This window comes from Larimichthys crocea, chromosome XV (assembly GCF_000972845.2).
Source record: "Larimichthys crocea isolate SSNF chromosome XV, L_crocea_2.0, whole genome shotgun sequence".
In the NCBI taxonomy this organism is placed as follows: domain Eukaryota; kingdom Metazoa; phylum Chordata; class Actinopteri; family Sciaenidae; genus Larimichthys; species Larimichthys crocea.
Window position 1 is genome coordinate 17,696,251 of NC_040025.1, and position 12,569 is coordinate 17,708,819.

A 12,569-nucleotide genomic window follows, 5' to 3' on the forward strand; every position below is an offset into this window, starting at 1 on the left:
GGTGACTTCCAGGTTTAGTATCATGACCAATCTGACTGGTTGAACACTGTGTGTAACAGGACTGTGTTACTGACACACAGGCACCAGCGCTGACACTGTGGGCTACATAGACACACCAAGGGTGAGAAAATAACCACAGTTCAGCAGCACTCAACATTTTTCTGCTCTGTAGCAGGAAGTCAAGTCAGTAACTGCTGGTTGAGAAAGAGTACAAAAGTACATTATGCAAGACTATACTTCCTTCACGAAGTGTCTGATGAAACTTTAGAGATTAGATTAGATCCACAGTAGTCCTTTGCATATATATTTTGCATTTGACAATGACAGGCCTGTAAAATATTATCTAAATATGCATTATTTCTTGACTACTTAAAAAAACAAATCATACATTTTAATTATAAAACTTTTTATTATACTTAAAGACACTTCACAGGTTAAAAGTACCAAACAACTCACACATTAAACATCATTATAACATTAATTACACATTAAAAGATGCATGATAAGCCGTGATTTGAACATGAACACATTGGTGCAATCTCTGATTTGTTTGGGAAGAAAAGTTTTGCAGTGGAAAAGGGTCTCTTGCCCCAGGTCCAGTGCTTGGTCCTTAGAGGTGGAGACAGGAGGTTAGTACAGAGCAGAGGCTGCGGGACAGAGAGTGGTGGTGGAGTAGGTCACTGAGGTAGCAGGGGTCTGGTTATGGAGGGCTTTGTGAGTTAAAAGAAGAAATGCAAACAGGGAGCTAGTGGAGTTTCTGGAGGACAGAGGTGATGTGATTATGGAGGTGCAGCCGAGTGAGCAGATCGGCAGCTAATATAGAGACATTTCTGAGAAACTGATGAATGTAAGACCAATATTCAGTCTTTGCGCTCTGTTTTATTCAATAACATGCCCTGAGGGAAATATGCGCCTGCTGAATGGTTTAGTATCAATAGTGTATCAGTACATTTTTTGAGATTTTTCAGCTGAAAGCATTTGCCTCAAATGATACTGATACTGTGCTGTGACAGTGAACTAAAAAACAAACAAACAGCTGAAATAAGTTAAAACACCTGGTTGAGCTAAAGGGAGCTACAGACAGTTGTAATGCAATGCTCTTTGTCATTTTGGTTGAAACTTTTTTTGCTTGAAATGTTTTGCAATTCATGTCAAAAGGAATGATATCAGTGGGCTGGCCAATCATGTGTTTTACACCCCCACTCTAGCTATTGCGACATAATGCTGCGCAGAGTGATGTGTCTAAACAAGAGAAGAAGAAAAAAAGACTTGCAGGGGAAGGCATTTATTACCCTTAAGTTCATAGCAAAGAATCAGTCATGGTATATCAAATGAACAATTTAATTTGCTGCTTGTCTTCATGGCTGGTGCTAGCAGGGTAACTGGAATAGTGGTATGGAGGAAGGATTCAGTGGCAAGTGGCCTGAGAGCTGAAGGATAGAGCTGGAAACCTTAGGCCGATAGCCTGGGGGCTTGGTAGACGGACGTAACAAGTCTGGTGGCTAGAGTACAGGATTAGCAGCTGGAGTGTAGGACTTCTGTTAAGTTTTTGGTTTTGTGTTTAGACCCAAAATGCAGACACAGAGGCCAGTACAGTTTTAAAGTGGAATCACAGGTGAAATAAGGTGAGGATTCACAGGAGAGCACTGGCTGAACAAAGAGAGGCGCACTAGATAACTATCCATCCAGGTCAGGTCACAGTGGCAGCAGGTAGACATCCCTCACACCACCATCATATTGCAGCTCCTCCTGAGGGATCCTGAAGCATTCCCAGGCCAAATGAGCTATATAGTCTCTCCAGTTGGTTCTGGGTCTGCCCCGGAGTCTCCTACCAGTTAGACGTGCCCAGAACACCTCAAAGGGAAGGCGCTCAGGTGGCATCCTAATCAGATGCCAAAAACACATTTTGCTGCTAAGGAGCAGGGGTTTTACTCTGCTGAGCTCCCAGCACTATCTATTAAAGGCCGAGTCCTGCCACCTTATTGAGGAAACCTGTCTTTTTGGGTGCTTGTATCTCGATCTCCTTTCCATCAAGGGGCAACCTTGGTGGAGTCCAACACCCACTGAGAACTTCAGACTGAGAATATAGACACAGCTCTCACTTTGGTTGTACAGGGTATCCGGAGAATTACACAAAACCCTGGAAAACCTTGAATGAATCACAACATTACAAACACTGCAGGTACTGTAGAGCTTGCAGTCAAAAACACATAGGAACACACAAGAGTAACACAGATAACTTATCAGATGCTCAAAATGTATGAAAGATAAAGGTACAAGATAATCTGGCCCAGGTGTGGTGTCTTGGCCAGGCTTCTATGGTTGTTATTGAGCTCAACACAGTCAGCCACAATCTCTGCCACATACACAATGCCAGGGAGAGACAGAAAAAGAAAAGAGGGACACCACAGAGAATAAAACCAAACAGCAAAACAAGCATAACCATGACAACCTCCCTTCAAATGGGTTACCGCTGGGCATCAGGATTTTTCTTTTTGCTGTGAAAAAGGAGTAAACCGAATTAGTTTGTTTAGTAAATTGGGAAATTGTATTATCGATGAATTTGTTTTCAAATGCCGGGCGTGTTGGATAACAACTTTTCAGTAACAGCCAGCATATTTTGCTCTTTTGACAACAATAATGGTGCATTTAAATATATAATAACAGGGTTCATTCGGGAAACTGTGCTGACTTTGCTGTGTTTTGTGTGGCCTCAAATACTGCTTCATGCTCTTGCTCACTGTGGCCTTGGTAGCCCAAGTAAGTTAGTAAGGAGGGGGTTGCAATCTGCACATAACTACACCTCTAGATGCCACTCAGTCATACACATTGATCCTTTAATATAAGGCAAGGATGTCTAAACAGGCACCACAGCTCATCACACTATTCACTATTCACTGGTGCCTGACTGGTGCATCAGATAGTTCATTACTGCATAATGTAAAGAGGACTTCATGACTGTATACACACATCAATGTCTGCCATTGAAAATATCACAAGGCCACTTCGCCTTGGGTGTTTTGACGTAAAACATACCACACACTGCATGATAGGATCAGTTTAAGTTCAGCAGATGAAAAGCTGGTTTGATCTGTCATCTACATCTGAAATTGTGTCATTGTGTCGGTGTTCTTCCTCTTTGTGGTATGGCTGCTTCTTAATTCGGGAATATTTGTAAAGCAAATGAAGTAACAACCCGTAACACAGTCCTGCAACAACGCTGCACATGACATATTAAACTCCTACATCCCATAACAAACGCTGATGCTATTTTTGTGCTACATTGATAAAAGACAGTCCCACTCCCTCACTCCCACTTTCCACTTGTTGTCAGAGGTTAACAGTGTGGGGAAAGCTGTGATTACACACAGGGTTCATCTTTGTGGAAATACTGTGGAAGCAAAGCAAAATAGACCCTCCAAATGTACTGAAGCACATTTGCTAAAGCCATTGTTCCTGTCAAATATTTATGTGTACTCTAAAAGCCTGTTTGGATTTTGTTTCTTTTGTCAGAATCATTTATGAATAGGTGCAAACAGTACCAGTACAACACTATCCAGTCCATTCTGGTCATCATCAGGGTGGTACAAACATTAGCACTCCCCAGTGCTCTGAACTCACACTAATAAACTGAGCAAACATTGGCTAACAGCAGCTATAGTTTGCAGAAGTGAACTGTGGCATCTGAGGGAACACCATACAAACAGTTTCTCCATAAAATATAATTAATTTTCACCAAAATCAGTGAAATAGTTGGTTGTGTGTGACTTTGCGCAGAAACAGGCGTATGTATGGGTTGGTTTATAATTTATTTTATGGGCAAAAAATGGCACAATGGTGGTTTAATATGCTGATTAACTGACTAATCATTAAAGTAGCCACCATGATAAGAGCTGTTCCCAAACTGTTAAGGAAAGGAGCTTCAGTGCTTCCTTTTTTATCTCTTTCAGCATAATGAGGTAATGCCGCCCTACAATCCCACAAAAAACGACGTACCGTTTGGTCATTCACAACCAGACATTTCAAAAAAACATCAATTTATTTTACAGTGTGATCAGACTGCAGCAAAGAGAGAGAGAGAGCGTGACAGATGTAAAACTTTGATCATGAAGTGTGTTCTGTTGTTGACTGTGGAGCTGCGTTCACACACAGAGTAAACACTGTTTCTAACTGTGACATCATGAAGTTGCCGATATATCTTTGCCATAACTTGCTAATATGTTTCTATATGAGTGGACAGGAGGCTGAGTGACCATACCAGCGTAACAGACACTTCATTTGACTTCTGTGACAGGTGGACAATATTCATTTATTATTTGAATTCTGATGTTGATGATGAAGTCTTTTTTTTTACTGGGTTGTCCACGTTTATATTTCTTGCATGAAACAACACGCGTTTTGTAGTCCATCTTCTGAACTTTGTAGTTTTACCACAGACAACGTCTAAGTGTAAGAGCTACACCTTTTCTTGACCTCGTGACGTTTTCCATCGAGGTCAAGGAAAAGTGGTTAGGACTTAGGAACTTTTAAAAAAAAAAAAAAACCCCGCCTCAGGTCCACCTCCGTCCTCATCCTTGTCCATTTGACCTGAACTACCACATTCAGGTTAGAAATATTTGGGTGACGTCACGGATACAGCGTCCATATTTATACTGTACATGGTGTGGACATGAGGGAGTCCGACTCGTCATTTTATGAGTGACCCATTTTTTTTTATTGTAGGTGGTCACTTGTGCAAGGAGGCTGCAGCTTTTATCCACGCCAAGTAGATCTACACCAAGCGACATGGCTTTAGGCCCTGCAGGTCAGCACACTGACTTTCACCTTCACTGTAGTTCAAACACTTAAGAGATGTGGTTACTGGCGTTATCAAATGTACAACATATAAAAATGTAAAAAATAGCAAATGATTACTGCACTAGAGGAAGTGATACAGTGACAGTGTTGGCCTGTTGGATACACTTTGGTCCAGAGAGTTATATAGCATAATATCTGAAGTCCCCAATCAAGTGTAATTTATTCACTAACTGACTTGTGATGGACTGCTCAATCCATGGCTGAGAACATACCGAGAAGGCTGGATTATTGCTAAATATAATTTCTATTAAAAAGCCTCAGCAGTACACGCCCACCTGTATACTGCATCTTTTTACAGTTAAGATCTTGACAGATGGAAATACTAATGAACCACACAGGGAAGAAGCCTGGTTCTCAAAGAGACTTGACATCCGGGACAGATCTAGAAAATTTTGCACAACCTTGCCCTGGAGTGTGTATGCAAGACAACACAGCAAAATGGAGAACAAGCAGTATCAAAACACACCCCTTCCCCTTTTCAGCTCTACACACTGATTACACTTTTAGTTTTGTCCTTGTGTGCTGTCAAACCTTGTGCATCTGTCCCTGCGCAATAATACAGTAAATCTGCACTTGCAGATTAATTGCAGGTTTTATTTGTTTGCTTTCTCAATAGGTTTGTTGTTAATGAACTTCTATACACTGCCATTTCCCCTTAACTTACATATATAACAGCTGCATTATCCCTCATCATGTCACAGCTGGAGGCTATTGTTCGATGTTGACACCCCTGTTTCTCCAATCTGATATACATTATTCTGCAGCAAAGACACAGACACACAAGTGAAGTTAATGCATCTTTATTTCATGCCTCTACATTTCATAAGAAAGGACATACACAGTAGATTTGCATTCCCTTTTCATAATAAAGCATCATCTCCTCTAATGTTTCCCTCTCTCGTATATTTCCACATAGATTTATCTTTCAAAATATATTGAATTATCTACTCTTATGTACAAAGTTCCTCTACCATGTTTGACCTTCTGAAATTTAGTGAATTGAATACATTAACACTATTTAGATTAGATACATGTAAAATTTGGTTTGTAATCTGGATATACTGCAAGCACTGGGAATATCTGAGATATTTACTCAGCAATTTTTTACAGTTTAATTATCAAGACCACAGAGACTACTGTACTCAAAAACAAAAACAAGGTTGCAATGTTGCTATTCAAAATATTAATATTTCCCCCAGATTTTAATTGTTTTATTTATTTTACAGAGCTTGTTTTTTTAATAGTAAATATAACTCACAACACAGTAATCAAAAGGAAACAATGAGGATCGAATGAGCGACTATTTCATCTTCATACCTTCAAACCAGCAGCTTCTGGTGTGAGACAAATACTGTACTTTAGAAAAACTCAATGATCTTATCGAAAGCTGTATGCCCACAATGACAACAGGGTGACTTGATAGTTGTTTCAACCCAGCTGTATGTGCACTGCGTTGCAGAGATGTACTGTTGGAGATGGTGACGTGCTAGGAATCGTCAAGTACTTGGCATGGAAGCGATGGCATGAACACGACAGACTCCTCTGAGCTCCATCAGTACATTTCTCAGTTAATTCCAATATGTCAGGGGTTAGGTTAGGAAAGGAAGTTCTGTAAAATAGAGAAAAAAAAAACAGTCATGTTGAAATCACTTTAAATAAGCCTGCTGCTGTCTTTAAAGGTTAGCATTTTGCCACATTGATAGCTTCATAATGTGTCTGTAATGAAATACAAGAAGTTAACTTGTTCTGCAGCTTTGGGAGGAACTGATTTTAATCACAAATAATTGCATTGGTTGCTTTTCATTTATCATCATCTTCCTCATCCTCAACAGTCCCAAATGGTCTAAAATTTCTGTGCGGTTTGAGTTTGTGTGAGCTCATGCTATGGTCAGAAGTTGTTGCCTAGCAACGCAGGATGGCCAGATATGATTTGCTGTATGACGGTTAATTGAATTGCCATGTCTGTCTCATCTGGACCCTATTACTCTGTGTCAACAAAGTCCCCAGGAGTGATGTGATGTGTTCACTGCGCACCTCTTTTTCACTCTGGAGCTGCTTAGAAAAGACCGCAATCTTTAAGGTTTTCTTTGATGATGATGTCTGTCACAGCATTGAACACGATCTCGACGTTCCTTGTGTCTGTGGCACAGGTCAGGTGGGAGTAGATTTCTTTCACACCCTTCTTCATGTTCAGGTCCAAGAACTGCTTCTTGATATAGTCGCTGGCGTCGTCGTATGTGTTGGGGCCTAAAAGAAATCAAGGGTGTGAAGACAAGAATGGATTTATGATGAAGACTCATGAGTTTTTGTTGTCTTTACACCAGTTCTGCTGGTTTATGACTTTATCAGTCAGCTTAGCTGACGAGGCTCCCACTGGGTGCAGTTTTAATCTCAAGATTTCTTACTTGATCCTTTAATGAACAACTTAGTCCTGTTGTAGCACGGTGTGCACCAAGTAAAGTCATGAACTATTAAAGCAGCATCAGTTGGTCTTACCATCATAGTCTGGGAAGCAGATACTCAGATGGACTTTCTTGATCTTCTCTTCAAAGAGATCCTTCTTGTTGAGGAAAAGCACGATGGAGGTCAGTGCAAAGAATCTGTGGTTGCAGATACTGTTGAATAGATGGAGGGACTCGTGCATGCGGTTCTGAAAAGGTCAGAGAGAAACAGAGTTACCAACAGAGCTCACGTCTCTCTTGTGTTTCACGACCAGTTAGTCTCGACTCACCACTTCATCGTCTTCTACCAGCACCATGTCGTATGCGCTGAGAGCTCCGCAAAAGATGATACAGGTCACCCCCTCGAAACAATGGATCCACTTCTTTCTCTCTGACCTCTGGCCACCCACATCGAACATCCTGTTCATCACACAAAAAGTAGGAACAATGTCAAGTGGTTGTCATGGTGCTGTGTCCGTTTTTGTTGGTGTCAGACTTTTTGTCCTCCTTTGTGACTTACCTGAAGTGCAACTCTTTGCAGGAAAACTGTTCTTCAATGATACCAGTTGTTTTGACTCGAGATCGCAGCACATCCTGCTCAGTAGGGAGGTAGTCTGGCTTGCAGATTCTGTCCATTTCATTGAGGTAGCTAAAGATGGCAAAACAAATGGTTCAGCAGTCAGGCCTCTCATACATTAAACATACAAAGCTAGCTGACTTTATTTCTACATGTAACCACATCACTGTAATAGACATGCACTTACTAGCCAGCAGAGTCGTTAAGTTGGTACTCAGCAGCTCTATCGAAGCCAGCCTGCACACCAGAGTCCTTCCACAGCTTCTTGATGACGTCAGCCAGCTCAGTGGGCATTGTGCCTTCTTCAATTGAGTCTGACAAGTTCTGCAGCTTCTGTGCATCCTCCTGTGGTTTCATGCACATGGAACAAAGATCCATCAGTACCGTCACAGCACTTTTTATAACAATTTATAGTTTGATTTTATGTCATTGGAAATGAACTATCCAAGTTAATCATGTCTTGTGTAGATCTTTTAAGTGTCATATGAGACCTGTGCAGAAACAGAGCCAAAATCAATGGCCAGCATTTCCATGCCTCTGATGATAGCCAGGGCAGACTGCAGGATGTTGCCAAAGATAATCGCCCTAAACTCCATTTGTTCCTCCTTCGTGTAACCACCTTGATGCAGAATTCTGGACACAGGTGGAAGAGGAGTGGAGGGAAAGTGTTTTAGTTCAGGGAAAAGCCAAACATTACAGCTACATTATAGAAAATGATTAGTCATTTCTGTGAATATGTCAACTTTTATAAAAAATACTAACAAATACTAGGATCTTGTGTGTATATATGATCAGTTTGGATTTCCATACATGTTAACAGTCAAGTTCATTCAATGTAGAAATAACCAGGATATTTACTGAAGCTCACAGTGCCACCCTGTGGTGTGTTTCTGAACTCACTCAGCTCTTATTGCCAACTAACTGCACAAAACAAGTGCTGACAAATCAGAGTAAGCGGATGTTTGCCCTGTTGACCTTTTGTAAAAGGCTTCACTGCAAGAGAAACAGACAGCGATGAGGGAGCTTTGGCCTGTTGCCTGTATGCCTGACTGATAAGATTAAAAAAAACTTTCAGCTGCACTGACATCATGTGGATGACCACAAAAAAAACTACATTCATCACTTATCGTAATACTTACTTCATTTGTTTTACAATGGTGCTTTTCCCTGATTCACCAGCGCCTGGAAAAGAATTTAAAAAGTTAGAAACAACCATAACTGACGGTGGGCCATAAACACACTGTAATCCATAAACATCCAAAGAATGTTCTTTAATGATGTAGTAATCAAATGCTTTGACCCAAAACTGTCATCATACAGTAACAAAAATGGATAGGGCTAAAGTTACATAAGAACAGATCATCAGAAACATCTCTTCATGGAAATCATGAGGCTATTCAAGAAAGTCACAGTAATCACTGTGTGTTTGCCCATTAATCAACAGCAGAGCTTTACATGAGCCTGAGTTCGCTTTAAAAGCTATTTCATATCACATCCAGGTATTTAATATGATGCCTGACTATAAAATTGACATGTCACAATTTATATGAAACAGAGGTATTGCAGCGCAAACAGGCAAAACTTATGGCCGAAGTATTTAACATACTAAAGTCAGGATACAGTGTTTCTGTGGCAGAAAAGAGGTGCACATTAATTTCTGTTAGTTTCAGCTGGTCTGTGAAATTATGCGGATCATTAAGTTGTTTGAAGTGTTCTGACTCTCAGTTTCATGTGAAGCCTTGTGATGGTTTAGTAGAGGGCAGTGATCTCGCTAAAGGCTCCTCGAACAGGAACAACATAATCTCCTTGCACCACAGTTGTCTACTTTGGTCGTCTATAAGCAATTAATGTCAGATTTTTGTACGTCGAGCAACTCAGGAGGTGGATTTCATTTCAGGGGAACAGATATGTATACATGCATGTATACACGCACAACATAGACTGTGCATACATGTACAATTTAAGTATCATAACTGGATTGTAAAGCTTGCAGGCAGATCAGGCTTTCTGCAGCACTGTAAACTAACTCAGGCCAGAAGGAATTTATCACAGAGCGACCAAAGCTGGCTGTGCCCTCACTGGAACCATATTAAGCTCTGTCCACAGACTTACTGCTTGAGCATTTACTGTGGCATTTTTTAAACTATTGGCTTACACTGCTAGCAGTCTATAATAAGTTTGTTTTCCTCCAATTTGTACTGAGGGAGTGAAGGTGTCAATGTGAGAGTATCAGTTTTCCTCAGCTGTGATGATATAAGGTGTGTCCCTTTATCTCTCTGTGAGTCATTCTCTCGCCTCGTGCTCATTAGTGATTGTGCCTTTAGGCTTTGCAGTGACATTAAATCTGGACTTTATTAGGGGAGCTCTATATCTGTAATTATCCTGCAGAAGACTGATAATTTGACAGTTACAACAGATATTTAAGGAGTTTGTGTGAGTTTGTGTCATTTGTAATATGCAAATTGTCTGGGAAATATTTTTTGAACCATTTCAGTTAATGAAGTTTGAGGAAAAATCAACATCTGAAGACTTTCACAGTAACAGTTTTGAAACTTCCCTGTAACTAAGTACATTTAGGTTTCTTTGGTATGTCTTTGCAAAAGCTCCTTTTAAGAAGACACGTAACTTCACCAGTGTATATTTCTCTGGTTTGCACACATGCACACAACTGCTGAACTCAGTTGCAGATATGTTGAGTTCAAATATAAACCTGCAGAGTTTTTGAGTTGATCAGAGCCCACAAGATGGTGCTCTTCTGAATTTTACTGCCTGTTGCTTCTTAGTGTTTGATCTCTGCTGCTGGAGAAGCATATAGAAGTCTCAATATAATATTCATTTTATACGTAGTGTTGTAATGACTGCATTTATAGGGTGTAATAATTGATGGGTTTAGGTTTTATAGAAAAAGCATTTATACTTGATTTTTAACGCCCATCATCAGTGGAGCAGCACAGAGGTCGTTGTGCTGTAAACATTTAATTACATTGTAATATCTAAGTTTTGGTTTCACATTGTGTCCTACATTTTCATCAGAATGTTCACTATTTCTAAGACATGCTGAATCCTGCTGTTTTAATGCTACACATTTTATTCTTCATATGCAAGCTGAGGGATCAGCAAAGACTTCACCAAGGGGATCTGCACTAAACCAGTTAGCTAATCGGATTGACATATCGTTGCTGTCTGTCATTCATTTAGACCAAAGGTTGTGATTATTTTAAGCAACTTCTTAAAAGCTCCTTTCATTTTAAAGTCATTCACAAATTTAAGACGCCATCCGAGAAAATGTTAATTTAACATTTTGCTTTTTTAAATTGAATGCTTTTGTCAAATATTGAGAATTGTTTCTAATGTTTTTATTTTATTCCAATAATGGTTGATGATCTTTAAGATAACTCACCATGATATTAAAAAATGTAAAACAGTTAAGCAAGTCTGTGACAAACTGTCACCAATATTTAGTTTTTATATTTTCAAATAAAGCAAATTATTATTTGACTATGTTTATGTTTGTATGTCTAAAGTCTAAAGAAAAGTTTTGTTCTTTTTTTTAGCTTAATCTCAGATCTCTATTTTAACTGTTAACTAACCTGCAAACTTATCTCTGCTATCTCCTTCTGCTGCACTTACTTAACTCCCACTAATGCCCTCTGAGTTTTGCACAATCTGTCGCCCCATCTTTCTAATAAACTAATGTAGGGTTATATCCAGAAACAAATCATCTGCACAGCCTGTAAATCCTCTGAGTGCACCATATCTTACATCTAACTAAGCAGTCAACAGATGTGTCAGTGCAAGGCACACCTCAGGTGGCAAATGAATCAATCAAGATGAATCAATAAAATCATAAATAAAGGGTTATGATTTAAATGGCTATGAATTTAAATGTTTATCTTTCCTCACTTGCACTTGTTGACTGACTACAAGACTACAATTCAACTCTGAAGACCCAAACCTCCGCGGAAAGTTTCCTTCCATCAAAGATAGAAAGTTAAAAGTCAGAGTTAGTTAGTCCTGACATCTTTTGATGTTGACACCTGACAATCTGAGCACTTTGCGTCACCTGCAGTCTGGGACAAAAAGGAAAACTTGGTGCAACAAGACTATTCATGAGTCCACTTACCAAGCAGTAATAGCTTGACTGTTTTAGCGTCCTTATCAGCATCTTCTTGGAGTTGTTTTTCCAACTCCTTAGACTTTTTGTCCTCGGCGCTTGCTCCTGCACCCATGGCTTCTTCCTCCGCAAACTCAAGATCCTCAAGGATAGAAATTTTGACGGTTGTCTGTGAGTAGCTGCAGAGAACTGGGTGCAACACTAATCGTGTTGAAAGGTGATTTCCTGGCGGAAGGGGATTGGGAGGGAGGTGCTTGAGCCTTCCTGGCTTCGTTGTCCTCTTTCGATTAGATGATCAGTTGCGACCCTCTCAAGGATCAAATCAATTTAGCAGCTCTGTTCAGGAGCGGTCCACCCTTTAATTCCCTCTGCTTAAACCCCTGACTTCTTCCTGATTGGTTAGTCAATCCAATTAGTCTAATGAGGACAATAGTGAATGCTGAGCAAATAAACATTCTCAGATACTCTGACTCTGATATATACATGCAAACACACAGAGTCTAATGAGGAGGAGTTGGTATGAATGCATTAAGTGTATGTGGTTATGGTTGTGACCTGACAAAGATCTGACTGGGATCAA

The 12,569-nt window shown here is 40.0% G+C and overlaps 1 protein-coding gene across 1 annotated transcript; it reads right to left on the minus strand.

Annotated features, from left to right (window-relative positions):
• Nucleotides 1-5,641: 5,641 nt before the first annotated feature.
• gnat2 (guanine nucleotide binding protein (G protein), alpha transducing activity polypeptide 2) lies at nucleotides 5,642-12,303 on the minus strand. The gene is made up of 9 exons (XM_010740799.3): nucleotides 11,999-12,303; nucleotides 9,015-9,057; nucleotides 8,367-8,508; nucleotides 8,063-8,220; nucleotides 7,819-7,947; nucleotides 7,589-7,718; nucleotides 7,354-7,507; nucleotides 6,892-7,104; nucleotides 5,642-6,466 (listed from the first exon to the last, which is right to left on the minus strand). The coding sequence occupies exons 1-8, from the start codon at nucleotides 12,102-12,104 to the stop codon at nucleotides 6,914-6,916; spliced, it is 1,053 nt and encodes a 350-aa protein (XP_010739101.1). The 5' UTR covers nucleotides 12,105-12,303; the 3' UTR covers nucleotides 5,642-6,466; nucleotides 6,892-6,913.
• Between the last annotated feature and the right edge of the window lie 266 nt (nucleotides 12,304-12,569).